Source organism: Dipodomys spectabilis, unplaced genomic scaffold, assembly GCF_019054845.1.
Source record: "Dipodomys spectabilis isolate Male_0828 unplaced genomic scaffold, ASM1905484v1 ptg000108l, whole genome shotgun sequence".
Lineage (NCBI taxonomy): Eukaryota > Metazoa > Chordata > Mammalia > Rodentia > Heteromyidae > Dipodomys > Dipodomys spectabilis.
The window spans coordinates 7,102,954-7,122,696 of NW_024870785.1; the positions used below are offsets into that span (position 1 = coordinate 7,102,954).

Sequence of the window (19,743 nt, forward strand, 5' to 3'; positions counted from 1 at the left end):
AGCCACCAGTGCCTGGCTTAGTTATAAATAATTTCTAAGGGGTAGATTATATGTACATTATTATTTTCCCTATTATTGAATAATTAAGAATACTAGAAAATGGAGGGAAATGTGAAGAAAAACCTTTGGAATTTAATTTTCCAGTTCTTTTTGTATATGTAGGTGATTTTTTTTTTTTAACCCGAAGGAAATAATACCAGCTAACTTATACTTGTTTTTCTCACCAAACAATGTCTTGTTGAGCCATTCTTTACTTGAAAGGTATTGGGATGTACAGTGAACAAGACAGACATGACACTGACAGGCCAACTGGGAACACAGATCAGACAAAATTATTCAATGAATTAATGATAATGGTGAGATAATTAATGATTAATGATAATGGTGCTTGGGACGTACAGAGTATGACCACAGTGCTAGGAGTACGTAAAATCATACATGTCTAGCAGTTGTCAGAAAGTTTTCTGACTGGAAACCTGGATGTTGGGAATAATTAAGGGAAAGACTTGAAAAATTTGTACATATAGAATTTAGTCAGAATTTTGTCATTTAGTTAATTGACCATTTGAGTAACAGGAAAGCCTTAACGATTTACCAGCTTTCTGATTATCCGTGTTCCTTATTGGTTATTGGTCTGATATTACAAGGCAGCCATTAAACTTTGCTGTACTAGACCAGATTGAACTTTGTCTGAACACCTTGACTCAGACATCTAACTGTGGGCCTTTCCTTGAAAAAGTTTGTAAGTGGTCAAGTTGGAAATTTATTATTCACATTTGTTCAAAGCTGAGTTCATTTGAAAATGTCTTTTTATACCAGCACAACTATGTTTATTGCAGCATTATTTACCATAGCTAAGATATGGAACCAACCCAGATGTCCCTCAGTAGATGAATGGATCAAGAAAATGTGGTATATATACACGATGGAATTCTCTGCCTCCATCAGAAAGAATGACATTGCCCCATTTGTTAGGAAATGGAAAGACTTGGAACAAATTATATTAAGTGAAGTAAGCCAGGCCCAAAGAAACATAGGTCCCAGGGTTTCCCTTGTTTGCAATATCTAGCATATGTCTGAGACAAGCAGAAAAGGTCAGATAAGTTGATGTTAGTTGAAATGAACCCCAAGATAAGTATTCAAATGTTTTTTCTTCCATGCGATTGTTTCTAACATATTTATAAGATGATTTCTTTGTTGCCTTGTATGTCCCTCCCCCACAGTATAACCCCTGCTTTCACTGTATTTGATGTTGGTACAATTTGTGGAGGGGAAGGGAAAAAACAAATCATTTAAATAGGGAAACAGGTGGACCCATTGCAACAATGAGATGTACAAATTGTTATGTCAAAAATGAACTTTACAACTTGGGCGAGGGGTGGGGAGTGGGGGTGGGGGGGGGTGGGGGGGCGGGAGATGGGAAGGGATGGGAAGGGGAAACAAAGGAGGAGGCAACGATGCTTGATAAGAAATGTACTCATTATCTTGCCCATGTAATTGTAACCCCTTTGGTATTTTCACAATAAAAAATTTTTTTTAAATGTCTTTTAAAATTGTAATTATATTACAATGAAAATAGTGTAGTGTGGTATACTTCATAATTATGTAGTATAAACTCATCATTATATTTTAATTGTAATTCTGTCTTAATAGAATTTTAGAGTCTACCTGAAGACAAAGACCATTTTTCTCCTCACTGAAATGCCCAATAAATAGCAAAAGCCAATCAAGAATTTCTGGATTGAGTTGTAATCAGATTTGAGGACAGCTCTAGATAACTTCCCAAAATAATACTCTTTTCCTTTTTGAGAATTTTTTATTGTTACTATAAAGGTCATGTACAAAGGGGTTACAGTTACATAAGTCAGGTAAAGAGTAGATTTCTTTTGGACAGTGTCACCCCTCCCTCTCTCCCAGTTTTCCCTTCTCATCCCCACCCACAAGTAGTATAGTACATTTTCATCATAGTGTCTAATGAGTACCATTGTTGCGTTTGTTAACCCTTTACTCCTCCTCCATTTCTGTGTCGCCCTTTACACACCCAAAGATAGATAAATGAACAAATAAGTAGAAAAAACAAAAACAGCAACAAATAAAAAATCTCTTGTTTCCATTTCTTGGAGTTCATTTCAATGAATATTATTTTGTATGATCAGATGCACAGTCATTGCACCTTTGCATGCCTCTCCTAAGAGTATCTTCCTTTGTTCTCACTGTGTGAATGCCTAGAATCCTGTATAATTTATCATGTCCTAGTGTATTTTAGATCTAAGTTCCACATATGAGAGAAAACATGGCGTTTGTGTATCTGAGCTTGGCTTAACCTCACTTAACATGATTTGGCCAAACTAATTCTAACCCTTGAGCTATGAGAAAAAACATTAACACTTAATCTTTTCAGGGCTGGGGCCTGACTTCAGGACCTGGGCACTGTCCCTGAGCTTTTTTGTCTAAGGCTAGCCCTCTGCCACTTGAGTCACAGCTCTACTTCCGGCTTTTGGGTGGTTTGTTAGAGATAGGAATCTCATAGACTTTTCCTGCCTGATCTAGCTTCAGATCCCCACCCTCATGTCTTAACCTTCTAAGTAGCTAGGATCATAGATGTGAGCCATTGATGCCTGGCAACTTTGCATCTTTGAAAGCAACTTAGGATAAACTGAGCAGTGTGCCTCTCGCTATATACTGTTCAAACTGCTCTTTGTGCCACATCAACAGTCAACCTTATATAGAACACCCCCAGTACAGTCTACCTTAGTATGTAGAACAGAGCCCTCCCCCAAGGTTACTCCAATTTTTTACATCCATCTTAGCATGGGATAGTGGCAGCAACTCTTGCCTTGTTATCCTGCCCACACACTGTGTCATGCTAACCTATCTTACAGATTTAGGAAGACATCTTTAGAAAATACAAGTACATGTGAGAGTCAATACCCACAAGACGCCAGGACCAGACGGATGTGGGGAGTCATGGTTCACACACACATACCTGCCAGGATCATTATATTTTCGCCATCCACCTTACAACTCCATAGAAGCAGATTTAAATGAGAGAGTTGTTAGAACAGCTGCTGAGGGATTTAAATAAAGGCATCCTGCATGGAAGCCACATCAGTGAGACTGGAGTGTGTATCCCATGATAGCTTTTATATCGGATCCAGAGATGGGAGTACTACCTAGGGAAACCCTGTTCTGCAGAGCTCCTTAGGAACAAGCACTCAGAGTCAAGTGTGGAAACCCCAGGATAAACAAAAAGTGTGAAACCTTTCGGTGAACTTACCTGTGTCACATTGTTGGGGTCTTGGCAGAGTTGTCAACAGAATGTCACCAAAGAATTGATCACCTGTCTTTGGAACCAACCCATGCCTTGAATTAGAGCTACTTAATGGGCATATTTTGTAAACACTTAGAAGTAAGGGACTTGAACTCAGGGCCTGGGCACTATCCCTTAGCTTTTTTTGCTCGTTTTGGAGGATTGGTGGTTAATTGGAGATTAGAGTCTCAGAGACTTTCCTACCCCAGCTGGCTTGAACTCAGATCTCATCCTCCAGAGTAGCTAGGATTATGAGTGTAAGCCAACCAGCTCCAGGCAATATTTTGGAGGTGTTTTTTTTAATGTGACCATGTAAATTCTAATTTACCCTTCTGCACTTGGGATCTTCACAGGAGACTCAAACTCATGGTGAGAACAAACTTTGGTACACCTGTTCTTCATCGCTTCATCTTTTCCACGCTTCTCCCAGTTTTTCCTGCCCATCTCCACCCACACTGTATAGTTCATTTCTACCTAGTGTCTAGTGAGTCCCACTGCTGTATTTGTTCCTTTGCTCTGTGTGCGTGTGTGTGTGTGTGTGTGTGTGTGTGTGTTTGCCAGTCCTGGGGCTTGAACTCAGGGCCTGGGCACTGTCCCTGAGCTTCTTTTGCTCAAGGCTAGCACTCTACCACTCCAGCCACAGTGCCACTTCTGGCCTTTTCTGTGTATGCGGGTGGTGCTGAGGAATTGAGCCCAGGGCTCCATGCATGCTAGGCAAGTGCTCTACCACTAAGCCACCTTCCAAGTTCCTTTGTTCCCCCTTTGTCCCGCCTTTTTTTATGCACCCCCTCTACCCTCCTAAATACAAATAAACGACAAAAGGAAGAGACAACAAAAACAACAACCATCTCTTGTTTCCATTCCTTGCAGTTCATTTCACTATGGGACAGGATCAATTATACAAGTCTCCAGGATTGGTTTTCTTCCACTCAGACCCTGGTTATCCTCAAGGCTACCCTTCCCCCCTCCCCAGGTCCCTCCTCCCTCTCTCCCGAACCTCCCAGACCCCCTCCAGCCCTGGATGCTGGAGACAGTGCGGCCCAGCTGGCAAGTAAAGACCTCGGTCCGCAGCCGGCGGCGCTGCTCCCAGCGTCCTGCAGGGGGCGCCCACGTGCCGGGCTCGGCCCGGCCACTCCCCCGGCCTCCGCGTGGTTCGAAGCGGTTGCGGTCGGTATATAAGGCGGGGCACCGGTTGCACCTGGGCGTTGAGCATCTCCGGCGCCAGCCGCCCCAGGTGAGTCACCTGCCCGGCCTTTAGAGCTTGTTGAACCCGGCTTTGGTACCCACCGAGGCGGGTGCCCGTGGTGGATCCTGATCCTCATCTGGGCTTGTGGTTTGCTTTCCTCCTCCCAGTCTGGCATTCATTCATTCGACGCGGTGGGGAGTCATCATGGGTGTCTTCCAGATCCTGATGAAAAAGAAGGAGGTAAGTTTGGGTTTCCCAAGCCATGGAGGGGGAACATGTGTGCCTCTTGTGAAGTATGCATGTTGAAAAGTCCTGGTGGGTTTTTGAAGACTGAAAACGTGGTGTGGCGGTTTTGGGGGGGAGGTTTGCGGTTGAATCTAACGCACCTGACCCGTTATCCCGCAGCTCATTCCTTTGGCAGTCATCATAAGTGTGGCTGCGGGTGGAGCCTCGTCTTTTGCTGTGTATTCGCTGAGAAACAAAACCGACGTGATGTAAGTAGTCCTCGTGGAGGAAGGTAGTTGGATGGTGTTGATGGATCTTCAGTTGCTGAAAGGCATGGCGGTCCAGTTCTTAACCCCCCCACCCCCACCCCAATCCTCAGTGGATTGAATGGGGATTGAATGGTAGACTAGGAGTCAGGGCTAAAAAGTATTCTGACACCAGCCTATTACATGATATTCATGCCTTTGGTTTGTTCCTCTGTCTGAGTAAAACCCTTTCATTTATTGGCCCTCTCCCTTTTCTTCAAGTGAAGTAAAATCTGATTTTTTTAAAAAAAAAATAAACTTGTTTTGGAATGCAAAGTTTTTAAAATGATTTTAGGGGGTATATACATCATCAAATATAAAAAATTTTTGTTTAAAATTTTTTTCACTTAGTAGAAAGATCTTTGCAAGCGTGGTAGGGCATTTAATTGTCTATAATGAACTCTTAATCTTAACTTCAGGAAAAGCATGAAGAACATGAAAGAGGGAGATAGAAAACCAGCAGTAGTCTGGGGAGGGTGGGGGAGGATATTAAGTCTAACCACTAGCAGAAGGCCAAGACCCTGGAGTTACAATGAGATACCAGTCGAGAGTTGAAACTTGGCTCTGGGTCCTTCCCAGAAGCCTGGCATAAACTTACTAGTGCCTGTCCTTAGCCTAGCATTACCATCCCTATTGTATGCTGTTTGCATTCTCCAAGCTAGCCCAGTAAAGGGAAGAGTCCAGTCCTACAGAGAAGAATTGATATTTAATATTTGAACCAAACCATTGAACTCCCTTAATGGACTTTCCATTCATTTTAGTTACTAATGGTGGTCCCTAATTGTTCACTAATAAGTGAATACCTCAGTATGAAGACTTTCTCCAGCAACTTTTAAACTCTATACACTGTTAGTTTAAATGCACTTAACCTAAATTATCCTTGTATTTTTAGTATTGACCGGAAAAAAAATCCAGAACCTTGGGAAACTGTGGACCCTAGTGTACCTCAAAAGGTATTGATAATATTTTTTTTTTTTTTTTGCCAGTCCTGGTGCTTGAACTCAGGGCCTGAGCACTGTCCCTAAGCTTTTTTTTTTTTTGCTCAAGACTAGCACTCTATCACTTGAGCCACAGTACCACTTCCAGCTTTTTGTGTTTATGTGGTACTGAGAAATCAAACCCAGGGCTTCATGCATGCTAGGCAAGCCCTCTACCACTGGGCCACCTTCCCAGCCCCTCCATGAGCCTCTTAACTGCAGTTGACCAGCAAGAAGCCAAAAGTGGTAGAGCGCCAGCCTTGACAAAAGCTTAGCAAACTCCTCTGTGCTTCTCATTTATAATAACATTTTTAAAAATTAATTGAAAAACAAACAAGCAGGCCCTAAGCTCACGCCCTCATACACTCTCATCCTCCCGCCTCATCTTCCATCCCCCCCTCCCCCGCCCGGCCTCTGTGTCTCTCTTCCTTGATTTTGTGACTTAGAACATTTGGCCTGTATTGAGCAATTGCAAGGAGGAAATTCTGTTAAGAGGCTACTGCATGCCGGACCCTGTGCTAGGAACATTGTATATCCACTCACAAGGCGCAAAGACACTTTGGAATTTACAGGTCACATGCTACCTTGGCAGATTAAAAAAAAAAATCTGGATATGTTCATGAAAGTAGGACTGATGGGCTGGGATCTAGAGCTCAGTAAATGCTTGACTAGCAAGTGCAACATCCTGAGTTTGATTCCTATAACCAACAAAGAAAAGACACAAAAGTTAAACCTAAGCAAACAAGTGGAACTGACTGACATGTGTGGCCGTCCTCTGATAATACTAAAGGATTTGGGGAATGGAGCACTAGAACTCAGTCTAGGTGAGTATTTTGTGCATGCATTAGGAGGGGAAAGAGGTGATGTATGATTGAAACACTGGTGATGCTTTTACTAAAAGAAGTATAGGAAAATCCCAAAAGGGGATGTGAGGATGAAGGGCAGATGCTTCACCGTTTCTATTTCCTTTCTTACTTTTAAAGCTTATAACGATCAACCAACAATGGAAGCCTGTTGAAGAGCTGCAGAAGGTCAGAAGGGCAACCAGATGACCGGTCCTCTCTTCTTTCCTCCAAAGATTACTCTATGAATCTAGTGGAAACATTTCTGCACAAACTATATTGTGGAGACCAGTGTGCGGAAATGCTTCTGCTACATTTTTAGGGTTTGCCTACGTTTTTTGGGGGGGACTCTGGATAAAGGAATTAAAGGTAGTACCATAATAACTACATAGTCCAAAAGTTTCTGTTTATTGTTGTAAATCTGAATTTTATATAAAGAAAACCTACCTTTATGAATGTGCTCCTTGACATGTATAAAGATTTGTAAATTAGTAATAAAATTTCGCTTGTGTAAGATATCTCAACAGTTAACTATCTTTTTAAGTGGAGGACAAATTTTTTTAATATGGGATAAAAGACATTTTGAAGCATAAAACTTCATCTTCTAAATAATAGCCCGTGCAAATTCTGTATAAGTTTATTCTTCCAAGTTTACTTATCCCTCAGAAATTGCCTGAGCATCTACAGTAAAGCAGTGAGTGAAGACACATTTGGGAGAGGTGTGAATAAGAGAGATGGTAAGTACCCTCAGGAAAGTGAAGTGGAGATGGGTGTGAGCTTCCACGTAGATTGTCCTTGGAGGCAGTTGTTGAGGTTTTGGGGGTCAACAGGGATTCAGGATGTTGATGAGATCAGCCCTACTGATGCTACTGCAGACTATGGCTCTCCTGTGAGAACAGGGGGAAGAGCTTGGCCAGCATCCTGTGGAGTCTGGGCCATCCTTCATTCTGGCCCATGGTGACATAGAAACTAAAGGCATAATCATACCCTGTGTGGCCCTGGGCTCCTTTGACAAACCTTAAAAAGTGGGATCAAGCCAGTAACCATGGCTCCCATTTATTTATTATCCTAGCTACCATGGAGGCTAAGATCTGAGAACTGAGCTTGGAAGCCAGCCCATGCAGACAAATCCTCAAGACTCTTTATCTCCAAATAACCAGTACAAAGCTGGAAGCAGAAGTGTGGCTCAAATGGTACAAGTAGAAACTTGCTTTTTTCATAACTTCTTCTTAAAATTGAGACCGAATTCCATTTAAGCTGCATAATTCAATAGTTTTATTATATTCACAAAGCTGTGCAATCCTATCTGCCATCTAGTTCAAAAACATTTTCGCCTCCCCTCCTACAAAGAACCCTTTAACCAAAACTTTTCCTCACTCCTCTGCTTCCAGCCCAAAGCAAACACGAATGAACTTTTTCTCTAGGATTCATCTATTCTGGACATCTCATAAAAGTGGGATCTCTCTTCAAATAATGTTTTCAAGTGATAATTCATACAGTACCACAATATCAACATTTCATCCTTTTGTTTTTGTCGGTTGTAGGGCTGGAACGGAGGGCATGGGTGCTGTTCCAGAGCTATTTTGCTCGTCTAGTGCTGTCCTATTTTGAGTCACAGCGCCACGTAAGTTCTTCTGGTGGTTAATTGTAGATAAGAGAGCCTCACAGACTTTCCTTCCTTGACTGGCTTTGACCCGAGATCCTTAGATCTCAGCCTCCTGAGTAGCTAGGATTTTTTACAGGCGTGAGTGACTAGCACCCCTTTTTGTAAGGAAGAAGATTCCATTGTATAGATACAGCACCTATTGTTTATCTGTTTGTAAATTAATGGACACCTGATAGGTCTCTAGTTTGGGACAATGATGAGGAGTGACAGTATGAGTGGTCATGAACAGATTTTTGTGTGGTCATTTTTCTCAACTTCTCTTGATTATGTACTACCTCAGCTCATTAACTTCTTTGGAGTAGAATGGTAAATGGTTTCTTCACTTGTATGAATGTAATGGAAAGCTAAAAGAAGGGCAATAAAAGATAACTGGCACTTGCCAGAGACTTGGCAATTGTGAAAGGATTAGAGTGAGACCATTTCTCCCAACCTTTGTTGCTTCCTTATTACCTCACATTTTTCCCAGAGGAAAATCTCTGGCAGTTGAGTTGCTGGGATTACCTGTAGCAACTGGGAAGCACATTTTTATTTGCTTAAACTTTTAAGCCGAATGTAATGTCATGTAGGTAATTAGCAACGAACAGTTTCATGCTGGTTGGCCAATTTAGGAGAGAGGTCTGTGAAATGATTTTGAAGGACGACTGTGATTTCACCCTTGAAATACAAAGCTGACGGGCAAGCCGTGGCGAGGGTGTGAACTATGTTGCCGTTGCTAGTAGAAAAGTACTAGCTAGCAAGTTTAGGAGGAAGAGAGTTCCAAGAGCAAGGCTTACACTGCAGGTGTAGGAAAGGGGGTGACCAATTTCCAGCCATTGTTAAGGAGCCACACCCTAGAACAAAAGGTGGGCTTGCAACAAGAAGTCCCAACACATGTATTCGGTCATAGTTTTAAGTAACCAGGAAAACTTCATGTAAACACCAAAGATCCAGGCAAAGCTATTGTTTTTTGTTGATGGTGGTGATAGGGCTTGAATTCAGGGTCTGGGCTCTGTTCCCTGAGCTTGTGTGCTAAAGGTTGGAACTTTCTCCTTTGAACTACAGCTTAATTTCTGGTTTTAGGGTGGTTATTTTGGATTTAAGAATCTCACAGGTGGCTCAGTGGTAGAGTGCTTGCCTTGCATACATGAGGTCCGTCCTGGGTTCTATTCCTCAGTAAGCAGAAAAACCCAGAAGTGGCACTGTGGCTCAAGTGGTAGAGTGCAAGCTGAAGAGCTGAGGGACAGTGCCCAGGCCCAGAGTTCATGCCCTATGACAGACAAAAAAAAAATCAGGCTTTCCTAGCCAGGCTGGCTTTGAACCTCGATCCTCAGATGTCAGCCTATTGAGCAGCTAGGATTACAGGTACGAGCCACCAGTGCTCAGTGCTATCTGTTCTTCTATTCAGGTTCATGAAGCATGGATAATTGTTTACAAAGATATCAGACAAAAGGGGAAGGTATGAGCTAATGCTCACAGACTGAGGGGAAAACCCATCAAGTTCTATCAGTCTGTCAGTATTATTCTTGACCTGTCTGTGCAGCATTCTTTCCTCCTAGGTATGGGGCAAGCTGCTTTCTGGAATGAGGATATCTTTTTGCTCTCATGCTCTGCTTGTGTGTGTGTGTGTGTGTGTGTGTGTGTGTGTGTGTGGTACTGGGCACTGAACCCAGGGCCTGGCACTGACTAGAAAGCACTTTACCAATCGAGCCATGACCCAGCCCTTTAATTTGTATTTTGCTTTTGAAATAGGATCTTGCTAACTTTGCCCAGGCTGGGCTTAAACTCATAATCTTGCTACCTTCACTTCCTGAGTAACTAGGGATTGTGGGTGTATAACACCATGCCCTCCTCTGGAATGGGGATCTTCTGATCTAGGTAGGTCAGAGAATTTCTTTATGGCCAGCTCTCATGCAGAAAGGTGGAGGAAAGTTCAAGATAATATTTTAGGGTTGGGTTTTTTTAAAAAATAGGTAGCTTTGGTAGAAGTGGCTCTGTTTTCTATAGCCTGCCTTATGGGGGAAGAAGAAGGAGAAGGAGGAGGAGGAGAAGAAGGAGAAGAAAGAATTTTAGTTTTTATGGCTTTCCTCTGGGGAAATGAAGAGTAAGATACAGAAAGCTGGAGAAAGTGAAAGAGAAAATTTGCCTCCAGAGGCTTACCTTTAGGGTACCAACCCTCTGAGCCCCAACAATGATGCCAGAAAATTTGATTTTTAAAATTTGAATTTCAAAATTCCTCCAATGTTTTAAAATTTCAAGTTCTGCCAAGAAATTGAAAAGTCAGCACAAAGAGTACTTACGCTTTTTTAGCAATGGACATTCTGCCACATTCCCTGTGTCTCTATGTAAATTTTGTTCATTTATAAGTGAATTCTTTGAAACTAAATTACAATCCTAAAGCTTTTCTCTTGAAAACTTAAGGATGTATTCACTACTTGAGGGACAGGACCTTCTAACTGCCTATGGTGCCACCACCATATTCCTAAGAAAATCAACATTAACTTAATAGTATCACCTGTTACATAAACCATTCTAATTCTCTCAAGATTATTATGTATACATGTACGTGTATACATGTATGTCTATTTGTATAGATATCTGTATGTATATGTATGTATGCTTATGATCTTCCTGCCTCAGCCTCTCACATTCTGCTGGGATTACAGGTATGTACCATCAGGTCCAACACTAGCTACAATTTTTATTTTGGGACTTGAACTAACTACATTTTTTTTTTTTTTTGTCAGTCATGGGGCTTGAACTCTGGGCCTGGGTACTGTCCCTCAGCTCTTTAGCTCAAGGTGAGCGCTCTACCACTTGAGCTACTTCTGGTTTTCTAGTGGTTTACTGGAGATAGGAGTCTCACGGTCTTTCCTGCCTGGGCTGGCTTTGAACCTCGATCCTCAAATTTCAGCCTCCTGAGTAACTAGGATTACAGGCATGAGCCACCAGCGCCCAACTAACTAGCTACAATTTTAAGAACAGAATTCAATCAAGTTTCACTTATTGAAATTGGTTGTTAGGGTTGTACCGAGCCTTTGTAGAACTCCAGTGCACAGGCGACTAGAATGATCCAGGTAAGATTCATTCACATGTGGACTTTTATAAAAATCTGACCTATGATTTAAATGTAATTTAAATATTTGAGAAGTCATACATTATTTAGTGCTCACTCTGTATTAGACGTTGTGCGGGCCTCAGGGTCTGACATTCTAGGAAAAGGAGACACTCCTGTGAGCAGATCCAAACAGGACAATGGAAGCAAGGACAGACAGCACCAAGCAAAGTGTTCCAAAGAAGGCAGATCACAAAAGATTCAACAGACTCATTTCTTGATGCGTGGCCATTAGAAACATGGCGACTGCAACAGAGTCATATCTTTACTGAGGCAGAGAGCCCTAAAACAGCACAATGTCTGTTTTGGAACTTTAGGGGAGTTTACTACGTGGGCATTTTGCTATTGAAGTGTGAAGTAGGAGAGTGGGCTGAGGTAGCACGTGTGCTATTTTTCTGATACTACAAAGGAGCCCCGAGCAGGGTTTTCAACTGAAGGAGAGTTTCCTCTTCCTAACGGAGACTTGTCTATAATAGCAAGCGCAGGTAGTGGATGGATGCTGACAGGGACTCTTGGTTGGACACAGAGACCAGTGGCTGACCATGATCCAGTGGGCAGGCGGTGGATAGCCAGGACAAACGCCCGCAGTGGCAGAGGGCACGAGAGAACAGAGTGAGTGAGAAAAAGTGAAGACCTCAAGGCAGGAGATTCTCACCTGGGTAGTGAAGATAGGAAGACAAGGTGGGGGGTGGGGTGGGGGGGGGGAAGAATGGGAGAAGACAATGCATGAGGTCCAGGAGCCTTCTAGAATGCTCCACATGGCAGGTTAAGAGCAATAAGACCAGGGCATGGAAGACAAGAAGACAACACCTGTGGAGGACTTTCAGAGTGCAATGAAGACGGAACCCAGAGCAACACGGTCCTGGAGGATGCAAGCAAAGAGAATCCTAGGGACCGTGGAGAAAGGGTTAGGGGAGAAGGAGAACCAGACGAGATTCAGGGGTGCCCAGAGAAGAGGAACCATTCTTCTCTTTGGGGAAGACCGGTCCTGTGTTGTATTAAACCAAAGCCCAGAAACCTTTCAGCTTTATGGCCAGGAGCATAAGCAAACATCTATCATTCTTTTTGCATACAAATAAAATGTGAAGTGAGCTTTCTCAGTAACACCAAGAACTGAAGGGAGAGCTGATTAAATACGCAGTCATGTTTTGTTTTTGCTGAAGAAACCCACTCCTATTTGCGCTGAGACTTGGTGGTAGAAGGTACTCTGGGCTGTGAAGTTGGAGCCCTGCCACCTATGACCCTACTTTATAGAAACCCCAGACTCTCCCTATCCATAAAACTGAGTTAATAGTACCTGGCAGGCTCTAAAGACTCTAAAATAGCTGGAAAGTACCGAACATGGTGCTTAATTTATGTGCTAGTTGTTCAACAAGTGCTTTTTTTTTTAAAGAAATGTTTTAAAGGCTGAGAAGGTGGCTCAGTGGTAGATCGCTTGCCTTGCGTGCCTGAGGCCCTAGGTTTGATTCCTCCAGCACCACATAAGCAAAAAGAAAAAAGCCGGAAGTGGCGCTGTGGCTCAAGTGGTAGAGCACTAGCCTTGAGCTGAAGAGCTGAGGGACAGCGCCCAGGCCCAGAGTTCAGGTCCCACGACCGGACCCTCTCCCCCCCAAAAAAAAATGTTTTAAGAATGATGAGTAGTATTAGAAATGGCTAGCAATATAAATGTTTTCAGAATGATTAGCAGGCTCTTAAGGTGTTTAAGATAACGTTTTTCCTCAAATGGGAGAATTGCTTGTTTGAAATTCAAACCTACTAGCCTCAGGCCACTCCTGGCCCACCCGTGTTTCACAATTTCCCAGCTGTCAACCTCTTAGAGAGCACGTACTTGCCCCGTAGATACCTTTGCGCTCAGACACTCTCACCTAGATGGCCTCATATCCAGAAAAGCCTTAGTAATAAAATCAATACCCATGTATCTATACCTACATATATAACCTTAGAAACAAATGTCTGCATTTCAGTGATCACTATCCATTGTGTTTACTCACTGGTCTGTGGTTTGAATAAGAAAGAATGAAGTTGGGGCTGGGAAGGTAGCTCAGTGGTAGAGCGCTTGCCTTGCATGCCTGAGGCCCTGGGTTTGATTCCTCAGCACCACATAAGCAAAAACAAAAAAGCCGGAAGTGGCGCTGTGGCTCAAGTGGTAGAGCGCTAGCCTTGAGCTGAAGAGCTGAGGGACAGCGCCCAGACCCAGAGTTCAGGCCCCTCGACCGGACCCCCCCCCAAGAAAGAATGAAGTTAAGGGCAGGTTCTTAAGCTAGAAATGGGAATAGAATTAAGTTCTGTGGTAATGGTCCCTTGAAACATGTTTTCCCGGGGTTTAGAGAATTGGCTCAAGTAATTATGTGATTTTTCTCTAGAAACAGAAGTAGATTTTCAGGTTTGGTCTTGGTTTGGATAGTGTTTTACTATATAACTTTACTATTGTATGCTACTAACCTGTTTGTTTTTTTTATGGTGCTGGGAATGGAACCTCAGGGTTTCCAGACACTCTGCCACTTTATGCCTCCTGTCATTCTACTTAATTTTAAAATGAAAATTAGAATAAATTCAAAACCCCATGCTTTATGATAAATCTTGAGGAAATGCTAAAAACCAATTTTTCTGGTGTGACAGTGCAAATATCATAAAATATCCTTTATTTGTAGCAATGGGATGCTCTTTAAAAATTAAATACAATTTTTTGTATTTATATCAAGTAATATATCTGTGATTTTTTTCCTTATGAATTTGATACTATTTCTTGGGCCTTATGCAACTGAATCTGATTTTTATGACACCTTGGCTACCTGCAGCTTCCTTATGAACAAAAAGAAGGTAGGTTAGTACCATAAGGCCAATGCGATGTATTGCTTGTTATTTTGGAGATAGTTTCATTATGCCAGCCATTCAATATGTATCGGGTTTCAATTGTTTCAATTTTTTAAGGGTACAATTTGCTTTTAAATTATTGTTTTATTTTTCAAGATAGTGGCAAATAAGTTTTACTTAGAAGTTTTAACCACATTGGACCACCAATGGAAGAATAGGACAAATAAATGCTTGACTTTAGAAATAAAGTGGATGGCAGGTACTAGTGATTCAGGCCTATAATCCTAGCTATTCAGGAAGCTGAGATCTGAGGATCGGGTTGGAAGGCAGCCCAGGCAGACAAAGCTAGCAGACTTTTCAATTAACCAGCAAAAAAAAAAGGAGTGGAAAGGGCCAAAGTATTGATTTCTGGAAAGCATATTATGCCGAAAAGTAGCAGCTCAAATAATAGCAGTTTTTCAGCCTGCAGCATAAATATTATCAACCATCAAGAAGTAGTCTGGGAAAAAAAAAAGTAGTCTGAATGTAGGAAAGCACACAATTCATAATAGACATCCACAGTGTAATGAACAAAAGGTGAATGAAAAGAGTTTGGACACAAAAGCAGATTGAATTAGACTTCCTTTAAAAGAGTATTTGTATTTCCCTCTGTAATTAAACATACTTAAGTCACAATTGCTCTAATCATGTTCCTTCACATTTAGTTTACCAAAAAGGCTTTGGAGGAAGCATAGGACACAAAGGGCAGATCTCCACAATAAATGACTCAACCCTGAGCCCATCCAATTATCTTTATGATTGAAATGTAGCTCAGCTCCAAGAGAACGGACAGATCTTAATGGTTCTGTTCAAGGAAGTTGGGTAATTGTATGTACCCATGAGACCATCTTGCAAAAACAAGCTGTCAGTCATTTCTAGCCTTCCAGGAAGTGCTCTTGTGGCACCATTTACTTTTCAAATAAAAAACTGTCCTCATTTTCCCATTCGCCAGAAGGGTTCCGTGTTGTTACCATGGTAACATCCAGTTACTCTGACCTCACTTTAGTTGTGTGGCCTTCTGGTCATCATATTTTATATTGCTGGGGCCTTCCTGCCTCCCTGAAGGTTGTAGTTTTCAATAAGTTCGCCTTGACAGATCCAATAAAGAAGGCATACGTAAATTTCTTCAGAAACTGACACCATAAGATATTTCACCCTAGCTACCCAGGAAGCTGAGATCTAAGGATCAAGGTTCTAAGCTAGCCCAAGCAGGAAAAGTCTGAGAGACTCTTATTAACCAGCAAAAAAAAAAAAAACAAAAAAAACTGGAAGTGGGGTGTGGCTTAAGTGACAGAGTGCCTGTCCTGAATTGAAAAGCTAAGCAAGAGTGTGAAGCTTTGAGTTCAAGCCCCAGTACCAGCACAACACAGAGAGACAGACAGAAACAGACTTCAGACTTCAAGGAGATGAAGACTGCTATTTCCCAGAGAATTAAAGGGATCTTGGCATGTGTATACTTTCTTTGGTTTGGTTTTCATACATGTTTGGCAACTTAAAACCTGTGGAATGCCAGGTACCAGTGGCTCATGCCTGTAATCCTAGCTACTCAGGACAGGCAAGTCCATGAGACTCTCTATCTCCAATTGACCACCAGAAAACCTGAAATGGCACGGTGGCTCAAGTGGTAGAGCACTCGCCTTGAGCTGAATAGAATTCAAGCCTCATGACTGACCAAAATAAATAAATAAATCTCTACTCTTCATAAATCTCCCAGTCTTGGGTATTCTTTTATAATAGCACAAAATGCACTAAAAGAATGGAATAACCGGGCTGGGAAGGTGGCTCAGTGGTAGAGTGCTTGTCTCTCATGCATGAGGCCCTGGGTTCAATTCCTCAGCACCACATAAGCAGAAAAGCCTGCTGTGGCTCAAGTGGTAGAGTTCTAACCTTGAGCCAAAGAGCTGAGGGACAGTGCCTAGGCCAAAAAAAAAAAAGAAGAATGGACATATCAGATTTTTTGAATCTCTGGCATCAAACAAATTAGTTCCAATGCAGAGGCTTCAAAATCCCTCAACAGAGGGAAAAATTGGGGGAGAGCATGGGAAGGGGTGACATGGTCCAAAAAGAAATGTACTTATGTACTATATTTCCTCTCTACATCATCTTTATGATAAAAAATAAAAATTTTTAAAAATCCACAGCTAAGACTATAATTTAAAAGCCACTCTACATTTTTTTTTTTTTTTGTCGGTTGTAAGGCCTGAACTCTGGGCCTGGACGCTGTCCCTCAGCTCTTCAGCTCAAGGCTAGCACTCTACCACTGAGCCACAGCACCACTTCTGGCTTTTTCTATTTATGTGGTGCTGAGAAATCGAAGCCAGGGCCTCGTGCATGCAAGACAAGCACTGAGCCACCTTCCCAGCCCCTCTGCATCTATTTTCATTCAGAATGTTGAAGGACAGAAAAGGTTTTTCTTTTGAAACTAAAGCTTGGGTATGGAGTCTAACGCTCATGTTATAAATTATGGAGTCAGGAAGAATTTGTGATGATGTATAACAGTCTGTACAGCTACCCGGAAAAACAGTTTGGTCAGCAGGGAGGAAAAGATGTGGAGCTTCACAACTTGACCCATGCCCTCAGCCCTTTTGCTTTATTTTTTTCCAATAAGGTTTCATTTTGTTTGCTAGGGCCGGCCTGGACAATGATCCTCCTTTTATGCTTCCCAGGTAGCTAGAATGGCAAGTGTGTGCCACTGTTCCCAGATTTATATTGGTTGTGATGGGGTCTTAGGAACGTTTTTTCCCCACACTGGTCTTAAACAACACAGTCTTCCCATTCTCTATCTCCAGAGTAGCCCCAAAGACTTTGTGCAACAGAGGAACTGGAGCTGAGGAGGGAATCCCCCAAAGGTCCCACCATTGAGAGGACCTGGAAGTTCCTGGCTTCTCTCCCTGCCTGTTAGGAAGCTAGAAGAAGACAGCAGGGTGTGGGCTCAAGGCTCCGAAGAGTAGGCTCATTGTTTCTTCTTTGTAAACAAACTCAGATGCCCATCTCATGAGGTCAGTTTCAGTTGACAGTGCTTTGCATAAACACAAAATGCTTTTTTCCTCTTGATGAGCATAGAAATTCCTAAATTCTGAGCATGGCTCTAAGGATGGACAGGCAGGAGACTCTGGTTTACTCTCGCTCTGTATGACACTGAGGTGAAATCAGCTGGTCAGCCAATGTGTCCCTCACTCATGGTGCGTGTGACAAACACTTTTTTTTGTCAGTTGTGGGGCTTGAACTCTGGGCCTGGGCACTGTCTCTCAGCTCTTCAGCTCAAGGCGAGCGCTCTACCACTTGAGCCATAGCACCACTTCCAGTTTTCAGGTGGTTAACTGGAGATGAGTCTCATGGACTTGGCTTTGAACCCCAATACTCAGATCCTGAGTAGCTAGGGTGACAGGCGTGAGCCACTAGCGCCTAGTGACAAGCCTGGGGACAGGTGTGCCATTTCCCAGCTTTTTACATGCTGAGAGAGGTGGTGGGTGTTTTGCTCATGTCACGTGGTCCAGAGCTGGGATTATGTCCAGAGTAAAGTGAGGTGTGGGACAGCTCTGCTCTCCCTCGTGCCCACACTTCCTGCTTCTCAACTCTGAGTCAGACTACCCTTGATCATCCGTTAGCCTGGCCATGCCTGTTCTCATCTTGTGGGGAAAAGATACGCCGTCCCCCCCCCCCCACCTCCTCCTCTCCACTAGGGCTTCACCTCATTGTGTCTTGGAGGAAACCAAAGCTTCTTTTTAGGGGTGGGGAACCTTATAAAGCCCACAAAATTATTTGATCTGGCCCTGACAAGGCATAGATCAGTAAGTCTAGGAGTTTTTGTTCACAGCAGCAAACATATTAAGTGAATCATAAGAATGACATAAAATTTGAGGGAGAAGTAATGAACATTGAGAAAAAAAACGTTCCCCACCCCTTCCAGAGAGAGTGGAGATACCAGAGCAGCAGTGGAGACCTGAGCACAACTCTGGTCTCACTACCAGCCTGTACTTTTTTTTTTTTTTAAGGATAAAGAGTCATGGTCCCTGCCATAATACAGAGCTCATAATACAGGGATGTTGGAAATGTTTCTTAAATGTTCTCTGATTGAACTCAGTGTGCAAAGTTTCATACCACAGTCCTTTTCTGGCTCTCAGTTCTGGGACTTCAATTCTCCCACTTCAGCTTCAGAAGTGCCTGGATTATCATGCCTAGAGTAACTTCCATTAAATTTTTTAAAATTAATTTTAAAGAGAAGAGTTGGGGACATAGCTTAAAGAACTTCCACACCACTCAACCAGATTTCCAACTAGAAACATTTTTACCACATTTTCCCCTAGAATTTTATCTATCTAGTTATCTAATTTATCTGCCAATCTATCATCTGTCCATCTACCCATCTTTCTAATCTATCTCATCTGTTTGTCCTCTGCTAACCAGCTATCTAGCCTTTCTCCACATACCCTCCCAGCCAATTGAGACGAGTGGAAGATAGGATCCCTCCCCACAAAACAGGACAGAGAGCCGGGCGTCCGTGGCTCATGCCTGTAATCCAAGCTACTCAGGAGACTGAGATCTGAGGATCGAGGTTCAAAGCCAGCCTGGGGAGGAAAGCTCGTGAGACTCTTATCTCCAATAAACCACCAGAAAACCGGAAGTGGTGCTGTGGCTCAAGGGGCAGAGCGCTCCTCTTGAGCTGAAGAGCGCAGGGACAGTGCCCAGTCCCAGAGTTCAAGCCCCATGTCTGACCAAAAAACAAACAAACAAACCAGGACAGATTTCCAATTCATACGATTCATTTTGCTATCAACCTTTTTCACAAAAGAACTGGCGAGCTAAATCAAAACAACATTGAGATATCACCTCACTCCAGTTAGAACAGCAAAAATCAAGAACTCTAACAACAACAGATGCTGGAGGGGATGTGGACAGAAAGGAACCTTACTTCATTGTTGGTGGGAATGTAAACTTGTTCAACCACTTTGGAAAGCAGTATGGAGGTTCCTCAAAAGACTCCACATAGAGCTCCCCAACGACCCAGCAATCCCACTTTTGGGCATTTACCCAAATGATCACAAACAAGGCCACACTAAAGCTACCAGCACAACTATGTTTATTGCAGCATTATTTACCATAGCTAAGACATGGAACCAACCCAGATGCCCCTCAGTAGATGAATGGATCAAGAAGATCTGGTATATATACACAATGGAATTCTATGCCTCCATCAGAAAGAATGACATTTCCCCATTTGTTAGGAAATGGAAAGGCTTGGAAAAAATTATATTAAGTGAAGTAAGCCAGGCCCAAAGAAACATAGG

The 19,743-nt window shown here is 42.6% G+C and overlaps 1 protein-coding gene and 1 long non-coding RNA gene across 2 annotated transcripts in view; one reads left to right on the top strand and one right to left on the bottom strand.

Annotated features, from left to right (window-relative positions):
• Positions 1-19,261, bottom strand: part of LOC122114649 — a 20,738-nt gene extending 1,477 nt beyond the window's left edge. Inside the window, exons 1-2 of the long non-coding RNA XR_006148591.1 lie at positions 19,251-19,261; positions 8,259-8,265 (exon numbers count right to left, since the gene is read on the bottom strand). This is a non-coding gene — a long non-coding RNA (uncharacterized LOC122114649). The remainder of the gene's footprint in view (positions 1-8,258; positions 8,266-19,250) is intronic.
• CUNH15orf48 (chromosome unknown C15orf48 homolog) lies at positions 4,485-7,363 on the top strand. The gene is made up of 5 exons (XM_042687965.1): positions 4,485-4,544; positions 4,664-4,736; positions 4,902-4,990; positions 5,919-5,979; positions 6,987-7,363. The coding sequence occupies exons 2-5, from the start codon at positions 4,701-4,703 to the stop codon at positions 7,053-7,055; spliced, it is 255 nt and encodes an 84-aa protein (XP_042543899.1). The 5' UTR covers positions 4,485-4,544; positions 4,664-4,700; the 3' UTR covers positions 7,056-7,363.
• Positions 19,262-19,743: the final 482 nt, after the last annotated feature.

What these genes read in the sequence shown, in the direction of transcription:
- CUNH15orf48 (XM_042687965.1), top strand. Translation starts at nt 4,701, where the DNA reads ATGGGTGTCTTCCAGATCCTGATGAAAAAGAAGGAG. An exon ending in TCCTGATGAAAAAGAAGGAG is followed by an intron (nt 4,737 to 4,901) that starts GTAAGTTTGGGT and finishes GTTATCCCGCAG; the next exon opens with CTCATTCCTTTGGCAGTCAT. An exon ending in ACCCTAGTGTACCTCAAAAG is followed by an intron (nt 5,980 to 6,986) that starts GTATTGATAATA and finishes TTACTTTTAAAG; the next exon opens with CTTATAACGATCAACCAACA.